Source organism: Coregonus lavaretus, assembly GCF_964263955.1.
Source record: "Coregonus lavaretus genome assembly, chromosome: 26".
In the NCBI taxonomy this organism is placed as follows: Eukaryota; Metazoa; Chordata; class Actinopteri; order Salmoniformes; family Salmonidae; genus Coregonus; species Coregonus lavaretus.
The window spans coordinates 31,605,635-31,633,329 of NC_140013.1; the positions used below are offsets into that span (position 1 = coordinate 31,605,635).

The 27,695-nt window shown below is 45.8% G+C and overlaps 2 protein-coding genes across 2 annotated transcripts in view; both read right to left on the reverse strand.

The window, feature by feature from the left end:
- Positions 1-816: 816 nt before the first annotated feature.
- On the reverse strand, positions 817-16,186 carry LOC311101364 (alkaline phosphatase-like; the record flags this gene model as incomplete). Its single annotated transcript, XM_084142499.1, has 11 exons — positions 817-1,130; positions 1,296-1,412; positions 2,347-2,538; positions 4,263-4,397; positions 7,940-8,009; positions 8,196-8,336; positions 9,095-9,267; positions 10,101-10,275; positions 13,946-14,061; positions 14,271-14,387; positions 16,117-16,186. 11 exons carry the CDS (start codon positions 16,184-16,186, stop codon positions 817-819), a joined length of 1,620 nt encoding a protein of 539 aa, XP_083998625.1.
- Positions 16,187-20,657: 4,471 nt separating this feature from the next.
- The window catches only part of LOC311102162 (eukaryotic translation initiation factor 4 gamma 1-like), a 53,673-nt gene continuing 46,635 nt past the window's right edge, over positions 20,658-27,695 (reverse strand). The window contains exons 24-33 of the mRNA XM_084143403.1: positions 27,277-27,524; positions 26,925-27,046; positions 26,355-26,527; positions 26,021-26,146; positions 25,825-25,906; positions 25,565-25,663; positions 24,754-24,918; positions 23,237-23,318; positions 22,739-22,879; positions 20,658-21,900 (exon numbers count right to left, since the gene is read on the reverse strand). Of these exons, the coding sequence (XP_083999529.1) occupies positions 21,716-21,900; positions 22,739-22,879; positions 23,237-23,318; positions 24,754-24,918; positions 25,565-25,663; positions 25,825-25,906; positions 26,021-26,146; positions 26,355-26,527; positions 26,925-27,046; positions 27,277-27,524 (1,423 nt within the window). The 3' untranslated portion in view covers positions 20,658-21,715. The remainder of the gene's footprint in view (positions 21,901-22,738; positions 22,880-23,236; positions 23,319-24,753; positions 24,919-25,564; positions 25,664-25,824; positions 25,907-26,020; positions 26,147-26,354; positions 26,528-26,924; positions 27,047-27,276; positions 27,525-27,695) is intronic.

Sequence of the window (27,695 nt, forward strand, 5' to 3'; positions counted from 1 at the left end):
GCTTGTCTGAGATAGCAGTTGGATCATTACAATAGGAAAGGACGGCGTGGTGAATGAATGAACGTTATTTCACAATACACAGTAGGCTACACAAAACACATAAGTAGTCTACAGACTTATTTCCATTGTGGTCCTCTTATTTGCTCGACAAGTAGCCTACGCGGATGGTGGATTATACAATTACACATAAATACAATGACAGTAGTTGGAAGGGTGTCTAGAAAGGGAACGATGACCTGATGCTTTAAAAATTAGAGGGTCATGTCACTCGTAATAGCTCAACTCTGCAACAGCTGTACACAATAATTACAACAATCTGTCATTATGGGACAGAAATATGGGATCTTAAAATATTGTGCATTATTAATGACCTGCTGTAGTAATGTCATCAAACACTTGCCGCCCTCGACCCTCAATTAGCGACGTAGAAATTAGAATAGGAGATCAAACGGCTTTGGCCGCCAGGAGGGAACTAGTCATTCCCCAATCCTAATCCTTCTATGGTTTCCTCACACCACTAAATAGGCCTACAGCACTTTTCTCTGACTAACCAATGTGTTATTATTGACTCAGAGCTGAAATGAAGACAAAGTTGGCAGAATGCTCATCTTCTAGTCCATATACTTTTCATTAGCAGCAAATATATAATTTATTTAAATATAAACATATACAAATTAGAGTATTCCTCAAATTTACATAATTTGACAAAATCATTTTGGTGCAGAGCACATTTCTTTGTTTAAGAGGAGTAGCAAAACAGATGGATCTCTTTCATTCTCGCTTTCTCTCCCTCCCTCCCTCTTCTCCACCAGTCTCTCAGTGCAGCAGGGCAGCCAGTAGGGCAGTGACCAGAGAGATGGAGGATACCTGGGATGGTGCACTGTTCCTATCATCATCAGTAGTAGTGACAAGGATCCTCTTGGTGTTGGTGTGTTGAGGTCTACCTTCACAGTGCCTGAGGTCCCGTCCCACACAGCCAGCGTAGGCCATGGCGTGGGCAAGGTAACTCTGCTCCTGGACCCCATGGAAGAGGTGGGCCATGGGGCCGCGGGCCAGCACCGCCACATCCTCCCCACCATGGGTCTCAGTGTCCAGGGGCACCGCAGACAGCTGCACGTAGTCCTTCGATTCTGACCAAGGTGAATAAATATGTAAATGGTGAATACATATGTGAATATTGACTGGAGAGATAAACATTCTGCAGGAGTGATATTTATCAAGAAGGTCAAAGGAGAAGGGAGGAGAGTACAGAGAGGAAAGCTATACAAGAACAGAAGATAGTTTTGGTTTCTTACTTGTGTCCACTTTACGGATGTCAGGACGCTTGTTGTCTACGACTTTGTATCCAGGGCCGTTTCCGTACATCAGGGTTGTGTAAGGCAGCATATCCTTCCCATACAGAGGAGATTTCCCTGTGAGAGGTGGGAGACACACAGCGGGATTAATCACAATTTAAAGGTCTTACACACACAGTGAGAGAGGAGTGTGTCCCGAGGGAGTTAGGGGTCGAGCAGGTTGTCTCCAGACAGATTAGATGTTAGACTTTCCAGCCCCTACTGATGAACTGCTCAGTGTTTCACTACTGCATTAATCACCAAGACCTGGGAGGCTGGACCACTGGGGAGCCACACACACACACACAGACACAGACAGAGAGAGAGACAGAGACAGAGAGAGAGCGAGAGAGAGGGCTGAACAATGGGGAGCCACAGAGAGAGAGAGGGAGAGGCGGAGGGAGGGAGGAGAGGAGAGGGAGGGAGGGAGGGAGGCCTGAACGCTGGGGAGTCTCAGAGGAAGTGATAGAGGGAGGGAGAGGTGGAAAGGGGAGGGAACGATCTAAGCTGTTTGTTTTCCTCTGTAATTGCAGGGGAGAGGAAATGTCAAAGTGCCAGTGGCGTCTCCCAGATGGAGGCTGAGGCAGTCTAGTGGAGCACACCACCACCACCTCTGATGTCATCACAGCTGTGAGGTGTGACACCTTGGGGAAGGAAGGTGCAGAGCAGAAAGGTGGGGGGAGAGGTGGCAGAATTAGGACGTCCTGTCCACAGAGGAGGGGTGTGTGTGTGTATGTAAAGGGAGGAGAAATGCCTACTGCTTCACTACATAAGAGCATTACTAAACCAATTAAACTATTGGTAATTTCATGAATTTAGCATGACCTGACCCAAACTTCTAATCATGGAACCACCAAAAACTGTTGTCCAAACATTCCTTTAATTATAAAAACACTGAAGTGCAAAAGCCCTATAATCAGAATGAGGACTAAAATAACCAACTCTAACTCTATGGGGAAAACCATCAACCATAATCCATGCAGAAAGTTGTTTCTGTGAGGTCATTGCTTACCCAGAATGCTTTGCCCTCTGAAGGGGTATCCGTTGAAGGTAAAGGCGTGGGAGTGGTCAGCTGTCACCAGGGTGAGAGTCTCCTCCTCATTGGTCAGCTCCAGGCCCTTGGCGACAGCGTTGTCAAAGGCAACCGTCTCGTGCAACGCCATGGAGGCTCTGCTGGCATGGTGGCCCTGGTCGATACGCCCACCTGACACACAGAGAGAGAAAGAGAAGGATGAAGTTACCCATAAACACTGATCTAAGATCAGTATTTTGGTGTCATCTCTAATGATTTAAGGTTAAGATTGGGGGAAGGTAAGCTGACCCTAGGTCTGTGTGTAAGGGACAAGGAGCCACTGTGTGATGAAAGGAGTCAGGCGCAGGTGGGTAATCACCGAATACAGCGTATATTCATTTGTTGACACACAAATGCGCTCAAATAGCAATCAACGAAACAGGCACAGGGGAAACGCTCATCCCTGGCAAATACACTGAAAAGGTAGAATCCAATAATACATAGGCACAGGGGAAAATTCTACCCTGGCAACAACAAGGTAAGTGTAGCTCAACCGAGCTACACACAGCTCACTACAAACAATCACCCACACAGACAAGGAAGCAGAGGGAACACTTATACAATGACTAATGAGGGATAAGGACCAGGTGTGTGTGATTGATAAGACAAGACAAATGGAGTGATGATAAATGGATCGGCAGTAGCTAGTAAGCCGGTGACGTCGAACGCCAAAACCTGCCCGAACAAGGAGGGGAGGCAGCCTCGGCGGAAGTCGTGACACACTGGCTCCTGGTATTCAAATAAAAACAACACTAATAACATTGGAATAATGTTGAAATAAAGTTGAAATGACACTACTACACGTGTAACTTATTAAGCCAATTAAAACCAACCTAGCTCCTGCTCTCCTCTCATCAGTGCAGTCAGAAAGTGGAGAGGAGTTGGGCTAATATGTTGGGTCCCCAGGGAGCAGGAGGAGAGGGTACAGTGCACCATATGCCCAGCTCTATTTAAAGCCTGCTGCTATGTGTTATTTAAAACCCATTGTTGTAGATGCAAGACGCTCAACAGCACAATCAGGTCCCAGGGTGGTGCCTCAGATTAAAGGTAGGATGGATGAGGGCCTGGGTCCAAGAGCCACCGCTGTGGAACAGAAATATGTCGCATCACAACATAATGTTCCCCCTCCTCTGTGATGAGGTGTGAATGACAGAGTCAGGCGCAGGAGGTAAAACACTGAAATCAAAAGTTTATTCAGTGTACAATACTGTAGCGCATATAGCGACAGAACAAAACTAGCACAAGGGAAAATCAACCTTGGCTGCATACAAGTAAAGAGTAGCTCAACCGAGCTACCCACTCTCACAACAAACAATCACTCACAAAGGACAAGGGGGCAGAGGGAACACTTATACACAGGCTAATGAGGGAATGAGTCCCAGGTGTGTGTGATTGACAAGACAAGTGGAGTGATGATAAATGGAGCGGTAGTGGCTAGAAAGCCGGTGACGACGAACGCCGAAACCTGCTCGAGCAAGGAGGAGGGGCAGCTTCGGCTGAATTCGTGACGTCCTCACACTGTGGCAAACACATGCAGGTACATGCAGATCCTACTACAGTCTGCAGATACATGTAGTGCACTGCAGTCCCTAACCGTCTTGCTGAGAGGCACACATAGCATCAGAACAGCAACTAACTAACCTCTATATTGACTCAAGATTCAAAAATACGGGTACACACACATTGAAACCAATGCATCTTGGTGTTCAATTATATAAGCAAGTGGTGTGATTATTCGATCAATAGATTGATTATATTTTAACAAACAACCGTGCACCTATTTTAAGGAGAAACCCGTTGGGATTTGGTTAATGGATGGATTCTTTGACTGACAGCTTGGTTAACCCTTTGCTCACCTTCAACCAGGAGGAAGAATCCCTTGGGGTTTTTGCTGAGGATGCGGATGGCCTTTTCTGTGGTCTCAGCGATGGACGGGTCCATGGTGGGGTCTCTCTCCACGTCGAAGCGCAGGTCACCAGGCTCAAACAGGGCTGCAGGGAACAGGGTTGATCAGGTAAGGTAAGAAAATAAAAAAGTTGTAGAGCGTAATCAATACGCTTCAGCCGGTAAAAATGTTATGTGTGATAAAATGGGTCAGTATCAGCTTAGTCAATGTTCACAATACAGTGGGGAAAAAAAGTATTTAGTCAGCCACCAATTGTGCAAGTTCTCCCACTTAAAAAGATGAGAGAGGCCTGTAATTTTCATCATAGGTACACGTCAACTATGACAGACAAAATGAGGGAAAAAAATCCAGAAAATCACATTGTAGGATTTTTTATGAATTTATTTGCAAATTATGGTGGAAAATAAGTATTTGGTCAATAACAAAAGTTTCTCAATACTTTGTTATATACCCTTTGTTGGCAATGACACAGGTCAAACGTTTTCTGTAAGTCTTCACAAGGTTTTCACACACTGTTGCTGGTATTTTGGCCCATTCCTGCATGCAGATCTCCTCTAGAGCAGTGATGTTTTGGGGCTGTCGCTGGGCAACACAGACTTTCAACTCCCTCCAAAGATTTTCTATGGGGTTGAGATCTGGAGACTGGCTAGGCCACTCCAGGACCTTGAAATGCTTCTTACGAAGCCACTCCTTCGTTGCCCGGGCGGTGTGTTTGGGATCATTGTCATGCTGAAAGACCCAGCCACGTTTCATCTCCAATGCCCTTGCTGATGGAAGGAGGTTTTCACTCAAAATCTCACGATACATGGCCCCATTCATTCTTTCCTTTACACGGATCAGTCGTCCTGGTCCCTTTGCAGAAAAACAGCCCCAAAGCATGATGTTTCCACCCTCATGCTTCACAGTAGGTATGGTGTTCTTTGGATGCAACTCAGCATTCTTTGTCCTCCAAACACGACGAGTTGAGTTTTTACCAAAAAGTTCTATTTTGGTTTCATCTGACCATATGACATTCTCCCAATCCTCTTCTGGATCATCCAAATGCACTCTTGCAAACTTCAGACGGGCCTGGACATGTACTGGCTTAAGCAGGGGGACACGTCTTGCACTGCAGGATTTGAGTCCCTGGCGGCGTAGTGTGTTACTGATGGTAGGCTTTGTTACTTTGGTCCCAGCTCTCTGCAGGTCATTCACTAGGTCCCCCCGTGTGGTTCTGGGATTTTTGCTCACCGTTCTTGTGATCATTTTGACCCCACGGGGTGAGATCTTGCGTGGAGCCCCAGATCGAGGGAGATTATCAGTGGTCTTTTATGTCTTCCATTTTCTAATAATTGCTCCCACAGTTGATTTCTTCAAACCAAGCTGCTTACCTATTGCAGATTCAGTCTTCCCAGGCTCGTGCAGGTCTACAATTTTGTTTCTGGTGTCCTTTGACAGCTCTTTGGTCTTGGCCATAGTGGAGTTTGGAGTGTGACTGTTTGAGGTTGTGGACAGGTGTCTTTTATACTGATAACAAGTTCAAACAGGTGCCATTAATACAGGTAACGAGTGGAGGACAGAGGAGCCTCTTAAAGAAGAAGTTACAGGTCTGTGACCGCCAGAAATCTTGCTTGTTTGTAGGTGACCAAATACTTATTTTCCACCATAATTTGCAAATAAATTCATAAAAAATCCTACAATGTGATTTTCTGGATTTTTTTTCTCAATTTGTCTGTCATAGTTGACGTGTACCTATGATGAAAATTACAGGCCTCTCTCATCTTTTTAAGTGGGAGAACTTGCACAATTGTTGGCTGACTAAATACTTTTTTTCCCCACTGTACATATACAGTGGGGAGAACAAGTATTTGATACACTGCCGATTTTGCAGGTTTTCCTACTTACAAAGCATGTAGAGGTCTGTAATTTTTATCATAGGTACACTTCAACTGTGAGAGACAGAATCTAAATCCAGAAAATCACATTGTATGATTTTTAAGTAATTAATTAGCATTTTATTGCATGACATAAGTATTTGATACATCAGAAAAGCAGAACTTAATATTTGGTACAGAAACCTTTGTTTGCAATTACAGAGATCATACGTTTCCTGTAGGTCTTGACCAGGTTTGCACACACTGCAGCAGGGATTTTGGCCCACTCCTCCATACAGACCTTCTCCAGATCCTTCAGGTTTCGGGGCTGTCGCTGGGCGATACGGACTTTCAGCTCCCTCCAAAGATTTTCTATTGGGTTCAGGTCTGGAGACTGGCTAGGCCACTCCAGGACCTTGAGATGCTTCTTACGGAGCCACTCCTTAGTTGCCCTGGCTGTGTGTTTCGGGTCGTTGTCATGCTGGAAGACCCAGCCACGACCCATCTTCAATGCTCTTACTGAGGGAAGGAGGTTGTTGGCCAAGATCTCGCGATACATGGCCCCATCCATCCTCCCATCAATACGGTGCAGTCGTCCTGTCCCCTTTGCAGAAAAGCATCCCCAAAGAATGATGTTTCCACCTCCATGCTTCACGGTTGGGATGGTGTTCTTGGGGTTGTACTCATCCTTCTTCTTCCTCCAAACACGGCGAGTGGAGTTTAGACCAAAAAGCTCTATTTTTGTCTCATCAGACCACATGACCTTCTCCCATTTCTCCTCTGGATCATCCAGATGGGCATTGGCAAACTTCAGATGGGCCTGGACATGCGCTGGCTTGAGCAGGGGGACCTTGCGTGCGCTGCAGGATTTTAATCCATGACGGCGTAGTGTGTTACTAATGGTTTTCTTTGAGACTGTGGTCCCAGCTCTCTTCAGGTCATTGACCAGGTCCTGCCGTGTAGTTCTGGGCTGATCCCTCACCTTCCTCATGATCTTTGATGCCCCACAAGGTGAAATCTTGCATGGAGCCCCAGACCGAGGGTGATTGACCGTCATCTTGAACTTCTTCCATTTTCTAATAATTGCGCCAACAGTTGTTGCCTTCTCACCAAGCTGCTTGCCTATTGTCCTGTAGCCCATCCCAGCCTTGTGCAGGTCTACAATTTTATCCCTGATGTCCTTAACACGGCTCTCTGGTCTTGGCCATTGTGGAGAGGTTGGAGTCTGTTTGATTGAGTGTGTGGACAGGTGTCTTTTATACAGGTAACGAGTTCAAACAGGTGCAGTTAATACAGGTAATGAGTGGAGAACAGGAGGGCTTCTTAAAGAAAAACTAACAGGTCTGTGAGAGCCGGAATTCTTACTGGTTGGTTGGTGATCAAATACTTATGTCATGCAATAAAATGCAAATTAATTACTTAAAAATCATACAATGTGATTTTTTGGATTTTTGTTTTAGATTCCGTCTCTCACAGTTGAAGTGTACCTATGATAAAAATTACAGACCTCTACATGCTTTGTAGGTAGGAAAACCTGCAAAATCGGCAGTGTATCAAATACTTGTTCTCCCCACTGTATGTAGGCTAAGTGATGTAAGAATAGATAAGGCAGGATCAGGTACTCTATTGCAAAGTGTAAGAAAGTGAAACAACCAAGGACACCCCAGTGTCTATTGATATACAGGAAACATCAGCAGTAATGTTTGTTGTGACCTTCAAATACCCAACTTTCCAGAATACACAGAAGAATTGACCGAATACTACAATCTTTTACCCATAAGGTAGTCAGTGGTGTCAGGGTCCACAGCGTCAAAGTCAGTCCTGTTCCACACGTAACGAGCCACCTGTCACACACACAGGCAAGCAGGCAGACAGACAGACAGACAGACAGGCAGGCAGGCAGGCAGACATACAGACAGAGAAGGAGAGAGAGAGGGGCAGTCTGAATACACGTCTTTGGGCAAATTTGTGCCTGAATTAACCAATGTTGTGTGTCAATTTATTGTTCCACTGTTTTTTTCTCTCTCTACCTTTCCGACTTTCATCTTCTGCCACTCAGAGATGAGGTGGCGTCCGTCCTGTCTCTTGCCACTGGAGGCCATGTCTCGGGGGTACTCTGGGTCCCAGGTGCCCTTAGGGGTCATGTACTTCCTCCCCCCGCCGATGATCACCTGGAGACGGACACATCATTCATGTTCGTGGTCAGGGTTGATATTTAATAACAATAACAACTGTGAGGCGATCAGCTTGCTCCCAACCAGATAACTATAACTCTCTGGGTCAATGGAGAAGCTGAGAGGCCATGAATAACAATAACTCTTTGGGTCAATAGAGGAGCTTAGAGTTATTGTTATTCATGGTCTCTCAGCTCCTCTATTGACCCAGAGAGTTATTGTTATTCATGGACTCACAGCTCCTCTGTTGACCCATTGAGACCATGAATAACAATAACTCTCTGGGTCAATAGAGGAGCTGAGAGCCCATGAATAACAATAACTCTCTGGGTCAATAGAGGAGCTGAGAGCCCATGAATAACAATAACTCTCTGGGTCAATAGAGGAGCTGAGAGCCCATGAATAACAATAACTCTCTGGGTCAATAGAGGAGCTGAGAGCCCATGAATAACAATAACTATCTGGGTCAATAGAGGAGCTGAGAGCCCATGAATAATAATAACTCTCTGGGTCAATAGAGGAGCTGAGATCTAATGAATAACGATAACTCTCTGGGTCAATAGAGGGGTTCTGACTGCTCACATCAATGTCAGTGTTGTTGAGGAGCTGAGAGGGCATGAATAACAATAACTCTCTGGGTCAATAAAGGAGCTGAGAGCCCATGAATAACGATAACTCTCTGGGTCAATAGAGAAACTTAGAGGACATGAATAACAATAACTATCTGGGTCAATAGAGGGGTTCTGACTGCTCACATCAATGTCAGTGTTGTTGAGGAGCTGAGAGGCGATGTCTGTGCATCCTTCTTTCTTGGCGGAGGCGGGCACGTCTGCATCGCTGTACCACTTCCTGCTGGCACTGTGGGCATAGGTTGCGGCAGGAGTGGCATGCTGGACCCGCGTTGTCGTGACGATGCCAACGGATTTACCTAGGAGGGAATGAGGGTGGGAAGGAGGAAGAGTGAGAGGTAAGGAAAGAAGAAAGGTGGGAGAGGAGGAAATCAGGAAGGAAGGAGGGAGGGAGAGGGTCAGGGAGAAAGTTTTCCGTCAAACTTTGTTGACTATCAAAATACTCTACCTTGGTTTGAATACTAACTGTATATTTAATGTGTGATATAGCCATGTGGCTGTGTTTGTGTGTCAGCTATCACATTATACGGCATTGAAATTAGAATATTTACAGTTACTATGCGCATAGCAAGCAATTCATCAGTTTTACTGCTGCTGGAAGCGCTTTCTATATTGCTCTCTCTATCAAACACACGGTTGCTTTTGAGTTCTCTCTCGCTCTCTCTCTGAAAGGATATCAGTTTTCTTTGTAGGGGTCAGGGCTGTGGAGTTATGATATATTTATGGTTGGTGATAAGGGCACATGATAACAGTCAAGGTAACATTCACCTGCCTCCATCAGCAGCACAGTATTACACCAGACCACAACACCTGATCACCAGAGAAGCCAGAGGGCCCAGACTCCAGCTATCGAGGGTGCTGATCGACACAACTGAACATCTAGCCAACTGTTATCTCTCATGTTTATTTGTGCTTTGTATCGGTATCTAACACCCACCTGATTATATAACCTGTCCAGGACAAACTCTGGACCCTAGTTATCGGCTGTAAGGTTTTCCTAATAAGTCAACTGGATCAGGACAAACTCTGGACCCTAGTTATCGGCTGTAAGGTTTTCCTGGTAAGTCAACTGGATCAGGACAAACTCGGGGCCCTAGTGATGTGGGAAGTTGGACAGAGATATGGTTCCTACCAGCATCTTTGGCCCACTTGAGAATGGAGGTGACCTCGTTGCCCTTCTGGGTCTTGCAGATTCCGTTGCGTGCAGCAGCGTTCACCCCGACCGTGTTCAGGTTGGTCTTAACACCACAGAGGTAGGCTGTGGCTGTGGATGAACTGTCAGGGATCTGGAAGTCAACACTGTACGTCTGCAGACAGACAGTACATGCAGACATTAAGGGATAGAAAGGAATACACATTAATAAACTACACACCTGCATCAGGACATCAAAAATCAATGCATAAGTACACAGGACACATATGTACGCATGAGCTTGCACCTCATACATACACTACCGTTCAAAAGTTTGGGGTCACTTAGAAATGTCCTTGTTTTCAAAAGAAAATGTATTATTTTGTCCATTAAAATAACTTCAAATTGATCAGAAATACAGTGTAGACATTGTTAATGTTGTAAATGGCTATTGTAGCTGGAAACGGCTGATTTTTAATGGAATATCTACATAGGCGTACAGAGGCCCATTATCAGCAACCATCAGTCCTGTGTTCCAATGGCACGTTGTGTTTGCTAATCCAAGTTTATAATTTTAAAAAGGCTAATTGAACATTAGAAAACCCTTCTGCAATTATGTTAGCACAGCTGAAAACTGTTGTGCTGATTAAAGAAGCAATAAAACTGGCCTTCTTGAGACTAGTTGAGTATCTGGAACATCAGCAATTGTGGGTTCGATTACAGGCTCAAAATGGCCAGAAACAAATAACTTTCTTCTGAAACTCGTCAGTCTATTCTTGTTCTGAGAAATGAAGGCTATTCTATGCGAGAAATTGCCAAGAAACTGAAGATCTCGTACAACTCTGGGTACTACTCCCGTCACAGAACAGCGCAAACTGGCTCTAACCAGAATAGAAAGAGGAGTGGGAGGCCCTGGTGCACAACTGAGCAAGAGGACAAATACATTAGAATGTCTAGTTTGAGAAACAGACGCCTCACAGGTCCTCAACTGGCAGCTTCATTAAATAGTACCAGCAAAACACCAGTCTCAACGTCAACAGTGAAGAGGCGACTCCGGGATGCTGACCTTCTAGGCAGAGTTGCAAAGAAAAAGCCATATCTCAGACTGCCCATCTTAATCTTTTATTTTTATTGGCCAGTCTGGCTTTTTCTTCGCAACTCTGCCTAGAAGGTCAGCATCCTGGAGTCGCCTCTTCACTGTTGACGTTGAGACTGGTGTGAAGAGAGTTGTACACAGCGTTGTACGAGATCTTCAGTTTCTTGGCAATTTCTCGCATGGAATAGCCTTCATTTCTCAGAACAAGAACAGATTGACGAGTTTTAGAAGAAAGTTATTTGTTTCTGGCCATTTTGATTCTGTAATCGAACCCACAATTGCTGATGCTCCAGATACTTGTCACGCTCGTTGATTGACGACTCGGACCAAGGTGCAGCGTGGTAGGCGAACATTATAATTTATTAACTGAATACAGATCAAACAACAAAATACAAACGAACGTAAAGTTCTGCAGGCTACACAGCTACTAACCAGAAACAAGATCCCACATACTAAGGTGGGAAAAAGGCTGCCTAAGTATGATCCTCAATCAGAGACAACGATCGACAGCTGCCTCTGATTGGGAACCACACCCGGCCAACAAAGAAATAGAAAACCTAGAATGGACACCAAAATCACACCGGTGATTTGGGCGTGACAGTACCCCCCCCCCCCCCAAAGGTGCGGACTCCGGCCGCAACAACCTGACTCATTAGGGGAGGGTCCGGGTGGGCATCTAGCCTCGGTGGCGGCTCCGGGTGCGACATAGGTATTAACCTCGTCTCCCTTCCTGCCTCCCCGTTGCACACCCGGTCCGTTCTGGACCCCGGCGCGATGCTTCCCCTCTCAGTCCTCCCACAATGCACCAAACCCTGTCCGAACCCTGGTGTGGGAGCCCTCGACCCTGGAGAGGGGCTGATGTCTGGTCCCGGCCCAGCAGTCCTCCCGTGATGCACCAAGCCCTGTCTGGACCCTGGTGTGGGAGCCCTCGACCCCGGAGAGGGGCCGACATCTGGTTCCGGCCCGGCAGTCCTCTCGCGATACACCAAGCCCTGTCTGGACCCTAGTGTGGGAGACCCCGACCCTGGAGAGGGGTTGACATCTGGCTCCGGCTCAGACCTCGGTGGAGCGGATGGCTACGGCATGGGGGAAGAGCAGATAACCGGAGCTGGACTAGACACTGGTGGAGCGGACTGCTCCCGCACTGGAGTGGAGCAGCTAACCGGAGCTGGACTTGGCACCGGTGGAGCGGACTACTCTGGCACTGGAGTGGAGCCGCTGACCGGAGCTGAACTGGACCCCGGTGGAGCGGACTATTCTGGCACCGGACTGGAGCAGCTGACCGGAGCTGGACTAGGCACCGGTGGAGCGGACTAATCTGGCACCGGACTGGAGCAGAGGACCCTCGCTGGATGTCGGGTGCGTGGCGCTGGAACGGGCCGTACCGGACTGGGGACACGCACCACTGGTTTGGTGCGAGGAGCAGGCACGGGCCGTACCAGACTGGAGACACGCACCACTGGTCTGGTGCGAGGAGCAGGCACGGGCCGTACCGGGCTGGGGACACGCACCACTGGTTTGGTGCGAGGAGCAGGCACAACCCGTCCTGGCTGGACGCTCACTTTAGCCCGGCAAGTGCGGGGCGCGGGCACCAAGCGCACCGGGTTGTGAATGCGCACTGGAGACACAGTGCGTATCACCGCATAACAGGGTGCCTGAACGGTCCCACGCTCCTTAACGCGAGTGCAGGGAGTTGGCTCTGGTCTGAAACCTGGCTCCGCCAACCTCTGCTCTAAGGACTGAGCTCTCTGCTGCTGGAGGGTTAACACCTCTCTCAGCTCCTCCTGTTGCCTGGCCAGCTCCTCTCTCAGTGCATCCACTGACTCCTTATCCCTGTGGGCCTCCTGCAGCGCCTCCCTCTGAAGGGAGATCTCCTGCTCCCTCTTAGCTATCAGCCCCCGTAAGGTGGTGGTCTCCTCTCTCAGAGTGCTGAGCTGCAGGTCTTGGAGGGCCTCTATCATAGCGGCCTCCTCCTCCTCCACAGTCAGCCCTTTCAGGGCCTCCTGCTGCTTCGCCAACCACCCCGTGTGCCCCAGCATGTCTGCTCCTCCTGGCCACGCTGCTTGGTCCGTTTGTGGTGGGATCTTCTGTCACGCTCGTTGATTGACGGCTCGGACCAAGGTGCAGCGTGGTAGGCGAACATTATAATTTATTAGCTGAACACAGATCAAACAACAAAATACAAACAAACGTAAAGTTCTGCAGGCTACACAGCTACTAACCAGAAACAAGATCCCACAAACTAAGGTGGGAAAAAGGCTGCCTAAGTATGATCCCCAATCAGAGACAACGATCGACAGCTGCCTCTGATTGGGAACCACACCCGGCCAACAAAGAAATAGAAAACCTAGAATGGACACCCAAATCACATCGTGACCTAACCATAATTGCAAAATGGTTTTCTAATGATCAATTAGCCTTTTAAAATGATAAACTTGGATTAGCAAACACAACGTGCCATTGGAACACAGGACTGATGGTTGCTGATAATGGGCCTCTGTACGCCTATGTAGATATTCCATTAAAAATCAGCCGTTTCCAGCTACAATAGCCATTTACAACATTAACAATGTCTACACTGTATTTCTGATCAATTTGATGTTATTTTAATGGACAGAAAAATAGCTTTTCTTTCAAAAACAAGGACATTTCTAAGTGACCCAAAACTTTTGAACGGTAGTGTACATCATTATACACATCAATACACAACAGACGCAATCTCTTCCTCTGTGTGTGTGTGTGTGTGTACCTTGAGGAGGCCCGCATGGGGGAAAGTGTCCATGGTCATCACTGTCTCCTCTCCAGACTGGTTGTGCATCTGGCCCTTGAGGATTCGAGCTGCTGTGATGGTGGTAATGCCCATACCTTGGGGAGAATGGCACAGAGAAATACTCTGGGGTTGAACTGCACTGTAACTGGTGAATTAGAATAGGCTGGAAAAGGAGGCTTCGAATGAGTTTTACTCAATATATTTGTTATGTACGATTTGTGTACGTTTAATACATTTTTGTAATGTTCATATTTACATCGCTTACACCACTGATGTGAGGTTTGGACGGTGATTGGTCACTCACCGTCACCCAGGAAGAGCATGATGTTTTTGGCCACATTGGTGTTCAATTTCCTGTTCAGCGCCGCCTGCAAAGCCTTGGCACCCTGGACCCTCCAGAACTCTGGGTTCTCCTCCTCAACTGGGGCAGGGACACACACTTATCTAAAACATACTTATCTAAAACACACTTATCAAAAACACACTTATCAAAAACACACTTATCTGAACTCCTCTAGCTCTCAACACTTTTCAAACATTTCAGCAATGTACAAATACAAATGTTTTCACTTCTGTAATATTTTATATAATCTACTTTGAGCGGACTTTGAGAGAGTGTGTGAAGAGAGAGATCAGAGGGGATAGAGATGAACACCCTATGGACTGGTCTTTGGTCAGGCTCCAGGAGCCATATAGTGTAGACTATCATACTTCACTAGCCTGGCCTTTTATCTCCTCCAACTAAACATACTGTAGATAGGAGGCTACAGTAACATACTGTAGATAGGAGGCTACAGTAACATACTGTAGATAGGAGGCTACAGTAACATATTGTGTATAGGAGGCTACAGTAATATACTATACATAGGAGGCTACAGTAACATACTGTAGATAGGAGGCTACAGTAACATACTATAGATAGGAGGCTACAGTAACATACTGTAGATAGGAGGCTACAGTAACATACTGTAGATAGGAGGCTACAGTAACATATTGTGTATAGGAGGCTACAGTAATATACTATACATAGGAGGCTACAGTAACATACTGTAGATAGGAGGCTACAGTAACATACTATAGATAGGAGGCTACAGTAACATACTGTAGATAGGAGGCTACAGTAATATACTATAGATAGGAGGCTACAGTAACATAGTGTAGATAGGAGGCTACAGAAACATACTGTAGATAGGAGGCTACAGTAACATACTATAGATAGGAGGCTACAGTAACATACTGTAGATAGGAGGCTACAGTAACATACTGTAGATAGGAGGCTACAGTAACATATTGTGTATAGGAGGCTACAGTAATATACTATACATAGGAGGCTACAGTAACATACTGTAGATAGGAGGCTACAGTAACATACTATAGATAGGAGGCTACAGTAACATACTGTAGATAGGAGGCTACAGTAATATACTATAGATAGGAGGCTACAGTAACATAGTGTAGATAGGAGGCTACAGAAACATACTGTAGATAGGGGCTACAGTAACATACTGTAGATAGGAGGCTACAGTAATATACTATAGATAGGAGGCTACAGTAACATACTATAGATAGGAGGCTACAGTAACATACTGTAGATAGGAGGCTACAGTAACATACTGTAGATAGGAGGCTACAGTAACATACTGTAGATAGGAGGCTACAGTAACATACTATAGATAGGAGGCTACAGACAGGGCTTCAGTTACATAATGTAATGGGTTTCAATCAGGACTGCATATAGTAGTTGTTTCCTACTTTGTTGTTTTGGCAGATTCAGGAGAACTTGTGTAGCAAAGTGAGAGAGGAGGATGAACAGAGGAGTGAGAGAAGAGAGAGAGGGCATTAAGAGTTTAGAAGTTTAAGACGAGAGAGGAGATCAAGCAGAGGGAAGAGTAGGAGAAGAACGAGATCAAGTGAGAGAGAGAGTATGAGGATGGAGTGAGGAGATATGTTTGTGAAAGGAGAGAGAGAAGGTTTGAGAGGAGAGAAGAAGGAAAGTAGAAACCAATGAAAATAGTGAATATAATGACAAACACAACACAGAAGAAAGTAACAGTGGTTGTCTAGAAGTAAGTTGATGAGAAGAGAAGGAGAAGAGCTAAGTCAGGTCAGGTGACCATCCACAGTAAAGGTGTGTCAGGTGGGTCTCTTACCTTTGGCGGTGGTTGAACCCAAAACCTCCAGCAGACACAGGGCCACGATGGACAGTTTCAGAGTTTCCATGACGATGTCTAAAGAGAGGACAGTTCTTCTCTCTGATCACCCCTCAGAGAAACAGAGGAATATTTTCCAGCCCTCCCCAGCCGCAATAATTTGTAATGGCAGGTCATAAAACTGACTGATAGTGACCATAGGCCACACACCATTTAGTATCTTTGGGATCTCCCCACGGATTCTGTCCAAACCGTGGTTGGCACCTTCAGCAATAGACCCACCGAACGAAAATATATCAAATGTAGAGACCGAGAACCAACACCTGTGGTGACTGACAACCAACACCAGTGTGTTCTCACAAGCAGACACAAGTAATTAAGACTAAATGAGACACACACACCACATTTTCTCTGTGATTTCATGGCCTTTCCACTAGAAAGACTGAAGTCAAGCACATTACACTCTCTACACCTATTTGAAAATACAGGTGCATAAAACACCTGATCTCCCACAGATTAAAACACCTACTCAGGCATTATTAGATTGCTTTTATGAATCACTTTATTGATGAACAGACTGTAGCAGTTGATCAAAGGCACACTAACAGGGAATGTGTGGGAACAGAGCATCCACTAAACACACTATAAACACTGACCTCGGATCTGCTAATACAATCGGGAACAAACACACACACAAATCATAAATGGGATAATAAATGAGTAGATCATTAATAACACAGTAGACTGGGGGATAAAGGACTCATGATGACTTACGTAATAGAGTCCAATGGACTGCATGGATGAAGGGCTCCCCTCTGGGGGAAAGCTGCGAACACACACAACAGTTAATCATGTATGCATATAATTACGACAACTTGATTTTTTACATATACTCCCACACACTCTCACTACACAGACTTTCAACATGACACGTCTTAACACTCAAATCACGCACACGCATTTATGAACGTACACGCAGACAGCAACAGCATCAAACACTGAGTAGTGTGAGTAGTGATAACAGCGGTGGTGAGCGTGGTGGTGAGGGTGAGGGCAGGGTGTGTTGGCGCTGTGTTACTGCGGGGGGGATTTACAGCGAGTGGCATGCGGGCCCAGGCAGGAGGCATGTGCCATCACGTGGGCAATGTAGGTGTTATCTTTAGTGCCTGTGAGGAGGTGTGCCAACCGGTCCTTGGAATACACTGCCACTGATTGAATGATTGAGTGACTGAATCATTGGTTGGTTGACTGACTGATTGGGTGACTGAATCATTGGTTGGTTGACTGACTGATTGGGTGACTGAATCATTGGTTGGTTGACTGACTGATTGGGTGACTGAATCATTGGTTGGTTGACTGACTGACTGAGTGACTGAATCATTGGTTGGTTGACTGACTGATTGAGTGACTGAATCATTGGTTGGTTAACTGACTGATTGAGTGACTGACTAGCTGGTTGGTTGACTGACTGATTGGGTGACTGACTAGCTGGTGCTTCCCTTCACCAGTATGAAGAATGCCTGGATGGGTTTTCTGTTGAGGATGCTGCCTCCCCCATGCCTGGAATAGACAGCTCCATGCTGGGGTCCCTGTACAGCTCAAAACTCATGTCCTTGGGAGCAGACAGCCCTGCAATACACAGGCAGAGGTGTTATGCACTCACATCTCCAATAATGTGCAGTCACATAGATGGTGAGATGGCTCCCTCTAGTGATTATGAAAGCAATGAACAAACCTGAATCAGCTGTGTAGTGCTAGGGTAAAAACCAAAACGTGCACCCAGGGGGGGACCACAGGACAGTTTGGGAAACCCTGGCCTAGGGAATAGGATGCCATTTGGGACACAGAGAGTCTTCCCCAGTGCCTCATATACTGTACTGCCCTATTAGGCCTCTTTAGCTTATCTGTTGGTTAGCCGTCTTTGAAAACTGGGAGGAACCTGTTGATTGTGAAGGATAAAAGGAGGCTAAAGATAAGACCATGACAGTAACTGAAGGATCAACATGTCAGCAGGGGAGAGAATGGTTCCTGTAACAGTCAGGCGAGATAAGCCAATAACAGAGGTAAAATACAAAATGTTCACCGGGATAAGGTTACAGCGGTGTAAAATTACAGTGAGTACATACATGAAAGAGACCTCTGTTGTCTTCATTATAGGTAGAGTATTGAAGAAGGCATGAGGTTGAACGTTGTCTTCATAAGTAGTGTATTGAAGAGGGCACGAGGTTGAATGTCTTCATTATAAGTAGTGTATTGAAGAGGGCACGAGGTTGAATGTCTTCATTATAAGTAGTGTATTGAAGAGGGCACGAGGTTGAATGTCTTCATTATAAGTAGTGTATTGAAGAGGGCACGAGGTTGAATGTTGTCTGCATAAGTCGTGCATTGAAGAGGGCGTAAGGTTGAATGTCATCATTATAGGTAGTGTATTGAAGTGTGTGAGATTGAATGTTTTCTAGGGAATCTGGCTCTAAGAGCTGCCAACTCTGCTGTCAACTATCTGGAGTGGTCAAAGGGTTAACAGAATGAACAGGATTAAATATAGAGCGGCCAGGGAGGATTTCCCCCTTCATTACCATTCAGAACATTTTCTATCAAGGGGACAGACAAGGTAGAGGAAGGATTTCTGTTTATCACAGAATACAACATTCAACTATTTCATGAGGAGGCCTTTTGATCATCAAATTAAAAGGCAAAAAATTAAGTGGAGAGGAAGAGTTTTTTGAGTGCGTTGTAGGAGGATGAAAAGGTGCTGCTGCAGTGTAAGCCTCTATGTCAGGGATGTTATGGACCATCTGGTAGGCCAAGTCAGTACAGATTTACCTGAGAGGAGGAGAGTACTGGACATAAGGTCAGACAGGGGGGATAAGAGACCTGAGAGGAGGAGAGTACTGGACATAAGATCAGACAGGGGGGGATAGAGGGATGAGAGGAGGAGAGTACTGGACATAAGGTCAGACAGGGGGGGATAGAGGGATGAGAGGAGGAGAGTACTGGACATAAGGTCAGACAGGGGGGATAAGAGACCTGAGAGGAGGAGAGTACTGGACATAAGATCAGACAGGGGGGGATAGAGGGATGAGAGGAGGAGAGTACTGGACATAAGGTCAGACAGGGGGGGATAGAGGGATGAGAGACCTGAGAGGGGAGTACTGGACATAAGGTCAGACAGGAAGGGATAGAGGGATGAGAGACCTGAGAGGGGAGTACTGGACATAAGATCAGACAGGAAGGGATAAGAGACCTGAGAGGGGAGTACTGACAGGTCAGACAGGGGGATAGAGGGATGAGAGTAGGGAAAGGAGAGAGACTGACAGAAGCACAGCGTGTAGAACTTTAGCTCTATCAATCTTGCTCGTAGTTAGATCCAAGATATGCTCAAAGTTGGAGGTTGTAGTTTGAGTGAGTTTGTTACTTAGGACAGTCATGGCGGGATGTGTGTAGTGTGTAGTGGTTGGACAGTACCTGCATCTTTGACCCAGCGCAGTATGGAGGTGACCTTGTTGCCCTTGGTGGCGTTACACTGTTCACAGACAGCCTTGGCACTCAGCCCTCCCAGGAACTTGTTGGTCTGTGACCGCCACCTTTTCCACCGCGGTCATCAGACAGACCCATTACTAACTATGATATGAGAATGCTTGAATCTTAACTTTGTTTTAATGATTGTGTTCAGTAAACCTAAATCTCAAAACCTCTACCTACCAATATATCCAAAACTACAGCCCCATCCCATTAACCAGGTACTCCTCACAAACAGAACTGAAAAGGAGCCCGAATTGTGATAAAATGGAGATCAAATATAGTGTGTTACACCCATATAAGTAGTGAGGACTAGGATGAGGAGTGCTCAGAGCACACACAAAAGGTGAATAGGTTGAGTACAGGGGGCCTGAAACATCTCTACTATCATGACTGACCTGTAACATTGGTCAGACTTTACAAATCTGTTGTGTAGGATTAAGGTCTAGTCACCTCTTCCACCCTCGATCTACACAGATGGAACTTCTGCACAAAAGAGAAGTCAGAACACACAACTCTGCAGATGGGAGAACTTTAGAAGTGGAGACAATGAAAACAAACAAATGCAATTTCTCAGCGGCAGAGCCGCATACCCGTGTTCTGATTGGGTGAGACTTACACAATGCAGTCAGCTTCCTCATTCCACAGGACAAAAAACAAAAACGTACAGTAAAGGCTTTGTTTCTTTTTGTAGGACAACAGGGGGGACGAAAGTTTGAAATCTGACATTACTGTGAAACTACATGTAGGATGTCAGTCCTCCCCTCTCTTGATAAAAATAAAATAAAATGTTTTCTTATTTGCAATGTTCTTTATTATCTTTTCCAGTTTCAGATATGAAAAGAGGCATTCATTTTCTTAATTAAATACTTCAAAGTAAAGCAAAAAAGTATTTACAAAAGATTCAATTAAATTGTAATCAATGACTTCAGGTGGATAATTACAAGCACCTGCTAGCTGAGGAGAGAAAAATATAAATACAGAGAACTGCCACTTTGCTTCAGAAAAAAATATTCATGGCATAACATTAGCATTTTTATTTTTGAAAGAAAGGTCATATATTACAGAAGTCTCCTGAAATGCATTTCCACTAAACGGAAGCAGAAAGGCCTAAGGATAACGTACTGTGAACGTTCTTTTTTTCTCTTTTTGAAATTGCTTTTTTAAAGTTGATTTCTATATATACACACACACACACACCTTTCAAGTTTGAATTATGATTCTTTTTTTTAAAAATTCACATAGTTTCAAGACCGTTCTCCCTTTCCAGCCCCAGTTTTAAGTGTAGGAGTAAAGTAACACAGGACAAATTAGGGTTGGCGAGCATGGCCATAAGGAAGCATTGTGACCCCCAGCAGCAAAAGGTCATTCTCCATCGCTCCCCAGTCCCTCTCCACCAATCCCAGGACTTCCATAGTCCATAGACAGGAAGTCCACAGGAGTCTCAAAGACTCCCAACTGAAATGTTCAAAGAAAATGAGCTCCAGCTTGTCCACTTTTCTTTACATAGATTTTCTTTTATATAAAAAAAAAAAAAAACATGCCAATCATCCTACTCAAAAATAAAGAGCTAAATCACTGACAGAGTCATGTAGAATCGTACATACGACATGATGGCCATCATGTCTCATTCAACAGGATATATGATGTAATCAAAAATATATATATGAGCAGCCTTTATTAGTTCGCTGTCTGTTGTGGACTTTCTTTGTTGTTTTGCTAAACATCATGAATAGTGTTGCTACGGCAACGTGACGCCTTTAAAACAAGGAATAAAACCTCAAAACACTGAAGTAAACAGCCACCCCTACAGCTTGTTGTTACGCTTATCATTCTCTCGCAATTAGTTTCTCAATTTAGTTCAAAGACATTCAGCAGCGCAAAATAAACAAAAATGAAAATAAAACAAAAAATGATTGCATTTTCAATCCGTAGTAGAATCTCCTAGCTGATTTTTTTCCTTTTTATGCAGAAGGATTTTGTTGATTCTAACAGCCCCATGTTCCTGAATCATCAGACAGCATGTTCTCGTTTCTCCTCCAGGTTCTCCCAGTGTCCAGGGGGCGCTGGTGAGCAGGTCCTAGCTGTTGTCAGACTCCTCGTCCTCTGCCTCACGGAGCCAGGTGAAGAAGGCGGTGACGGACTTCAGGGCCACACCCTTGCCCTGCATCTCAGTGGGGTCCTTGCTGGACTCCCACTTGTAGAAGGCCTCCTCTTTGATCACGTCCTCGTCGTACAGCGTGTCAAAGAACATCCGCAGCAGGTCTACAAGAAAGGAGGAAGACAGGATGTCAACACAATGTAAGGGGAGGGAGAGAGGATGTCAACACAATGTAAGGGGAGGGAGACAGGATGTCAACACAATGTAAGGGGAGGGAGAGAGGATGTCAACACAACGGAAGGGAGAGAGGATGTCAACACAACGGAAGGGAGAGAGGATGTCAACACAACGGAAGGGGAGGGAGAGAGGATGTCAACAACGGAAGGGAGAGAGGATGTCAACACAATGTAAGGGGAGGGAGAGAGGATGTCAACACAACGGAAGGGGAGGAAGACAGGATGTCAACACAATGGAAGGGGAGGGAGAGAGGATGTCAACACAACGGAAGGGGAGGGAGAGAGGATGTCAACACAACGGAAGGGAGAGAGGATGTCAACACAACGGAAGGGGAGGAAGACAGGATGTCAACACAATGTAAGGGGAGGGAGAGAGGATGTCAACACAACGGAAGGGGAGGGAGAGAGGATGTCAACACAATGTAAGGGAAGGGAGAGAGGATGTCAACACAACGGAAGGGGAGGAAGACAGGATGTCAACACAATGGAAGGGGAGGGAGACAGGATGTCAACACAATGGAAGGGGAGGGAGACAGTATTTCAATACACAATGTACACAAAAATAACTAATCTAGGAGACAAATTGGTCAACCACACCCCTTGGTCAAATAACCCCTATGGGAAAAAAAGGAAGAAAAAAGGCTAAAATTGGGAGACAAACACAGGACAAAATCAGAGTCTTCAACATGTAAAAAACTGCCAAAGAGACTTGACACATAGGGAAACAGAGAGGAGAGTGACTGAAGTCATTGTGCATCTCACTCACTGGCAGGTTGCTCCATCTCCACCATGAGGGCCTGCAGAGCGTAGAGAGCCTGCAGCTCCTTCTGCTCATCCTTCAGGTACTTGTGGAGCAGCTTGGCCCTCCGGGTGATCACCCTCGCATCCAACTTGTAAGGGTTCTCACCTGCGGGCAGAGAGGGAGAGGTCAAAAACTATATTTTGGTATTTGTTTCTTACATTAGTCCACTATTGATACAGTCCCAAAATGTTTTGCATGTCAACAGTCATGTTTTCAAGATATTGTACTTTCAAGAAGCAAAGTGTCACCGGCCACATCATCATGATGATGCGTTTGGAGTGATCTGAGCCATAATGTGTTGGCTCGGATATATTATTTCCACATTGTCCTTTCCAGCACGGTTCCAGCAACTATGCATCGGTACAGAGCTGCTAAGTAGTGTGAAAAGAGTATTAGAGTGGAGGGTTTTCCTGAAACATTGTTGGATTGAGAGGTGGTAGCAATAAAGGTAGGGTAACTCACAGATGATGGCCGACTGGCAGATGGCTGTCATGACTGCTCTGACAAACACGTTGGAGGACATCTGCGTCTTGTCCAGGTTAGCCTAAAGAGGGAGGGCACAGTCACATCAACACATATCAGTGGGATATACAACAAGGACCAATGGGGACAATATATACAGTGCATTTGGAAAGTATTCAGACCCCTTCTCCACATTTTGTTACATTACAGCCTTATTCTAAAATGGAATATTTTTTTACTTTTTTAAATTAAATCTACACACAATACCTTATAATGACAAAGCGAAAACAGAAATACCTTATTTACATATGTATTCAGACCCTTTGCTATGAGACTCGAAATTGAGCTCAGGTGCATCCTGTTTCCATTGATCATCCTTGAGATGTTTCTACAACTTGATTGGAGTCCACCTGTGGTAAATTCAATTGATTGGACATGATTTGGAAAAGGCACACACCTGTCTATATAAGGTCCCACAGTTGACAGTGCATGTCAGAGCAAAAACCAAGCCATGAGGTCGAAGGAATTGTCCGTAGAGCTCTGAGACAGGATTGTGTCGAGGCACAGATCTGACGAAGAAGGGTACCAAAACATTTCGGCAGCATTGAATGTCCAAGAACACTGTGGCCTCCATCATTCTTAAATGGAAGAAGTTTGGAACCACCAAGACTCTTCCTAGAGCTGGCCGCCCGACCAAACTGAGCAATCGGGGGAGAACGGCATTGGTCACTCTGACACACAACCATCTCTGCAGCACTCCACCAATCAGGCCTTTATGGTAGAGTGGCCATCATGCTGTGGGGATGTTTTTCAGTGGCAGGGACTGGGAGACTAGTTAGGATCGAGGGAAAGATGAATGGAGCAAAGTACAGAGAGATGATGAAAACCTGCTCCAGAGCGCTCAGGACCTCAGACTGGGGCGAAGGTTCACCTTCCAACAGGACAACGAACCAAAGCACACAGCCAAGACAATGCAGGAGTGGCTTCGGGACAAGTCTCTGAATGTGCTTGAGTGGCCCAGTCAGACCCCGGACTTGAAACCGATCTAACATCTCTGGAGAGTCCTGAAAATAGCTGTGCAGCGACACTCCCCATCCAACCTGACAGAGCTTGAGAGGATCTGCAGAGAAGAATGGGAGAAACTCCCCAAATACAGGTGTGCTAAGCTTGTAGCGTAATACCCAAGAAGACTCGAGGCTGTATTTGCTGCCAAAGGTGCTTCAACAAATTACTGAGTAAAGGGTCTGAATACTCACGTAAATGTGATATCAGTTTTTTATTTTTTATAAATGTGCAAAATAATTATGGGGTATTGTGTAGAGATTGATGAGGGGAAAAAACAATTTCATCCATTTTAGAATAAGGCTGTAATATAACAAAATGCAGAAAAAGTAAAGGGGTCTGAATACTTTCCAAATGCACTGTAACTGAGTCTATTGGTAGTACTGCACAAGGAACCAAAAGCAAACCAAAATATTCATTGGGTGAGTGGACACTCTCCCTCTCACACGTCATACCTCGACCCAATCGTAGATCCTCTGGTTTTCAGCCTTGTCCTGTATGAGTCTGTCCAGCTGTTTGGTCAGCTCCTCTGAGCTCAGCTCCTTCTTACTGCTCTTCTCTGTCTCATCATCATCGTCATCATCATCTCCTCGTCCTCCTCCCAGGGTGAACTCCACATTCTGCATTCAGAGGGAACACACACAACAAGAGAGTGAAACTTCCCATAATTAATGTTATGGGCTATCCAGACAGGAAGCGATGGGGCGGAGCAAGGTTTGCCAAAATAGAGCAGATTCCTATTTTCTCTGCTTCGGCTGAGCGGCTTTCACATGCACGAGCACCGCAGATCGCTACGCCTAGAATAACGTCTCCTGCCTAGCGCCATTGAAAATGAATGGGCAACTCTGCTGCCGCTTCCTGTCTGGAAAGCCCTTAAAGCACTTTGGGACAACTGTTGATGCAAGTAAGACTATATAAACACATTTGATCGATTTATCTAAAGGTAGACTCAGCTGTATGACGTAGATGCACAAAGTAAACAGCAGTGAGAGTGTTAAAGCTTGAGGCTCAACCTCAGCTGTTTTGGTCCCCTGGCTGTAAGTGTGTGAAGCGAATCCGTGCACATGCACAGATCCTGTGACCGTGTGAGAGCGAAGTCTTGCATCCCGCTCATCTCAATATCTGTGGTGCTGCTCGTGGCAAAGTCATTTCACTGAGTCTACCATTAATAATGGACTATTATTTCATATTTGTCTATCAGTTCAAAAAGGGTCAATCCTATATGGTGAATCTGCTTTCAATCCCTACAGGGTCATGACCTCTGACCTCTTCTGTCACAAACTTGTTGGCGTCCTCGTCCTCAGGCAGAAAGTCTTTCCAGCTAAGCCCCGCCTCCCTCCACATGGTGCCTGCCTTTTTATGGCTCTGAGGTAGACGGATACAGTAGGTTCCATTTAAAACACTTTGGATCCACAAACATGACATTTGCATAGGATTCAAACATCAAAAGGTAATCTAGATGCCTGGACAGATATGAAAACATAAAGCACCATCTCCTTTATAGGTTGGGTAGTGAGAGAACGTACCATTCCTTTGCAGAGTAGGGTGAGGATCTGGACAAGTAGAACTCCAGCCGTCCCCTGAGGAACCAGGGGCTTGGATATCTCCCTACAGGGTCATAGGTCAAAACAAGGTCAGTAGGTCACATCTTAATATAGAGGATACTGACTGATTGAATAGAGTTATTATTAGTAGAGGCCTAGAATGAAGCCTGGGACTGACTTGAAGAGCTGTCCCATGGGGATGCCTCCTTCGTGGAGCATAGGGGTGATGAGCTCAGCCAGGTAGAGCCAGATGTGGGGGATGTCTATGACCATGTCCTCCGCCACCTCCAGTATCTCCTGAAGCCTGTTGAGACACACACACACAAACATTATAACACACACACACATTATAACACAACACACACACAAACATAACACACACCAAATCAATCACTCAGATTCATCAGATAGACTTTATCTAGAAAATAAAAAAGGTCAATATACTAGTGGCTCATTTGTGTGTAGTGCTGTTCCAAGGGCAGAAAACACAGACTCTCTCTGAGGTGACTGACCCTCTGTAGTACTGCTCTTTGGGGAGGGTGCCTGCCTTGTACAGCTGGTGCAGCAGCAGGCCCATGCGTTCTCTGGCGATGGGGCTGCGCTCCAGAGTGGACTCCAGACCGCTTCGTACAAACACAAAGAGCAGCGGGGTGCTGTTCATCTCCACTACACACTGCAGCGCCTCCTACAGCGCCGGAGGGGAAACAGGATTAAAAGTTTAGTTTTACTCCTCTAAAGTAGGGCAGTGTTTCAGTAATAAAAACATGTTTCAAAAAAATGTTTTGTTGTAGCTCAGTTGGTAGAGCATGGCGTTTGCAACGCAAGGGTTGTGGGTTCGATTCCCACGGGGGGCCAGTATGAAAATGTATGCACTCACTAAAAAACTAAGTCGCTCTGGATAAGAGCGTCTGCTAAATGACTAAAATGTAAAAATGTATATCATTTACATGGAAAGCCATTTTCAATTGCCACCATGTGGCCAACTAGCTAGAGTATGTATTATTCAACTGTTGCATATCTGTGTGTGGTTGATATGTAGGCAAGTCTCTCCAATGATCTGCATGGGTATAAATGTAATGTACCTTCATGTCGTTGATGTGTAGGTACTCCTCTATGATAGCTGTGGACTTCTTTTCCAGCTCTTCTTCACTCAAGGCAGGTTTGGTCTGGGGAGGAGGGGGGGTTGGAGCAGCTTCCCTCTTCACTGTGGCCCAAACAGAGAGAGAATGTCACATACAGAAGTTACTCTGAAAATGTCTGCCTGAGAAATCCTTGCCTTTTAAAACATTACAAATTCCCCATAAAGGGTTCCTGAATTGGTTAACATAGTACCAACTCTCTGCCTTTCCCCATCCCTTTAAACCCCTGGTCACTCCTGCCAGCAGTACTGTAAGCCTGACACAAAGTATGCTGTGTGTATTCTTTGTTTCATACCATTCTCTTTGCTCCTGGCTCGGTCTCTGCTGCCCCGGTCGTCGGTCATGCTGGCAACGCGGCGTACAGGATCAGCAGGGCCGCTGTGCTCCCTCTCTCTGCCGTGCTCCTCCGACTCCCTGCTAAAGCTCCGCTTGGTGACTGGGGGCCGGTTCCTGTCCCGGTCGTCCCTCCGGTCAAAGCGGTCGTTGCTGCCACGGTCATGACGCTCGAATCTGTCGCTGCCACGGTCCCGGCTAGAGCTGTTCCTGTTTGTGTATAGGGGGAGGGTGGTAGGGTGGGGGTAGATGCAAAGAGTCACAAGAACACCTTAATTCATCTGAACCAATCAAACATTCTGCCCTGTGGTAGCAGTGATGTTCCATATTCAAATCAGTGACTATCAGACACAAAGAGAAAACCTCCCAGATAGAAAGAGA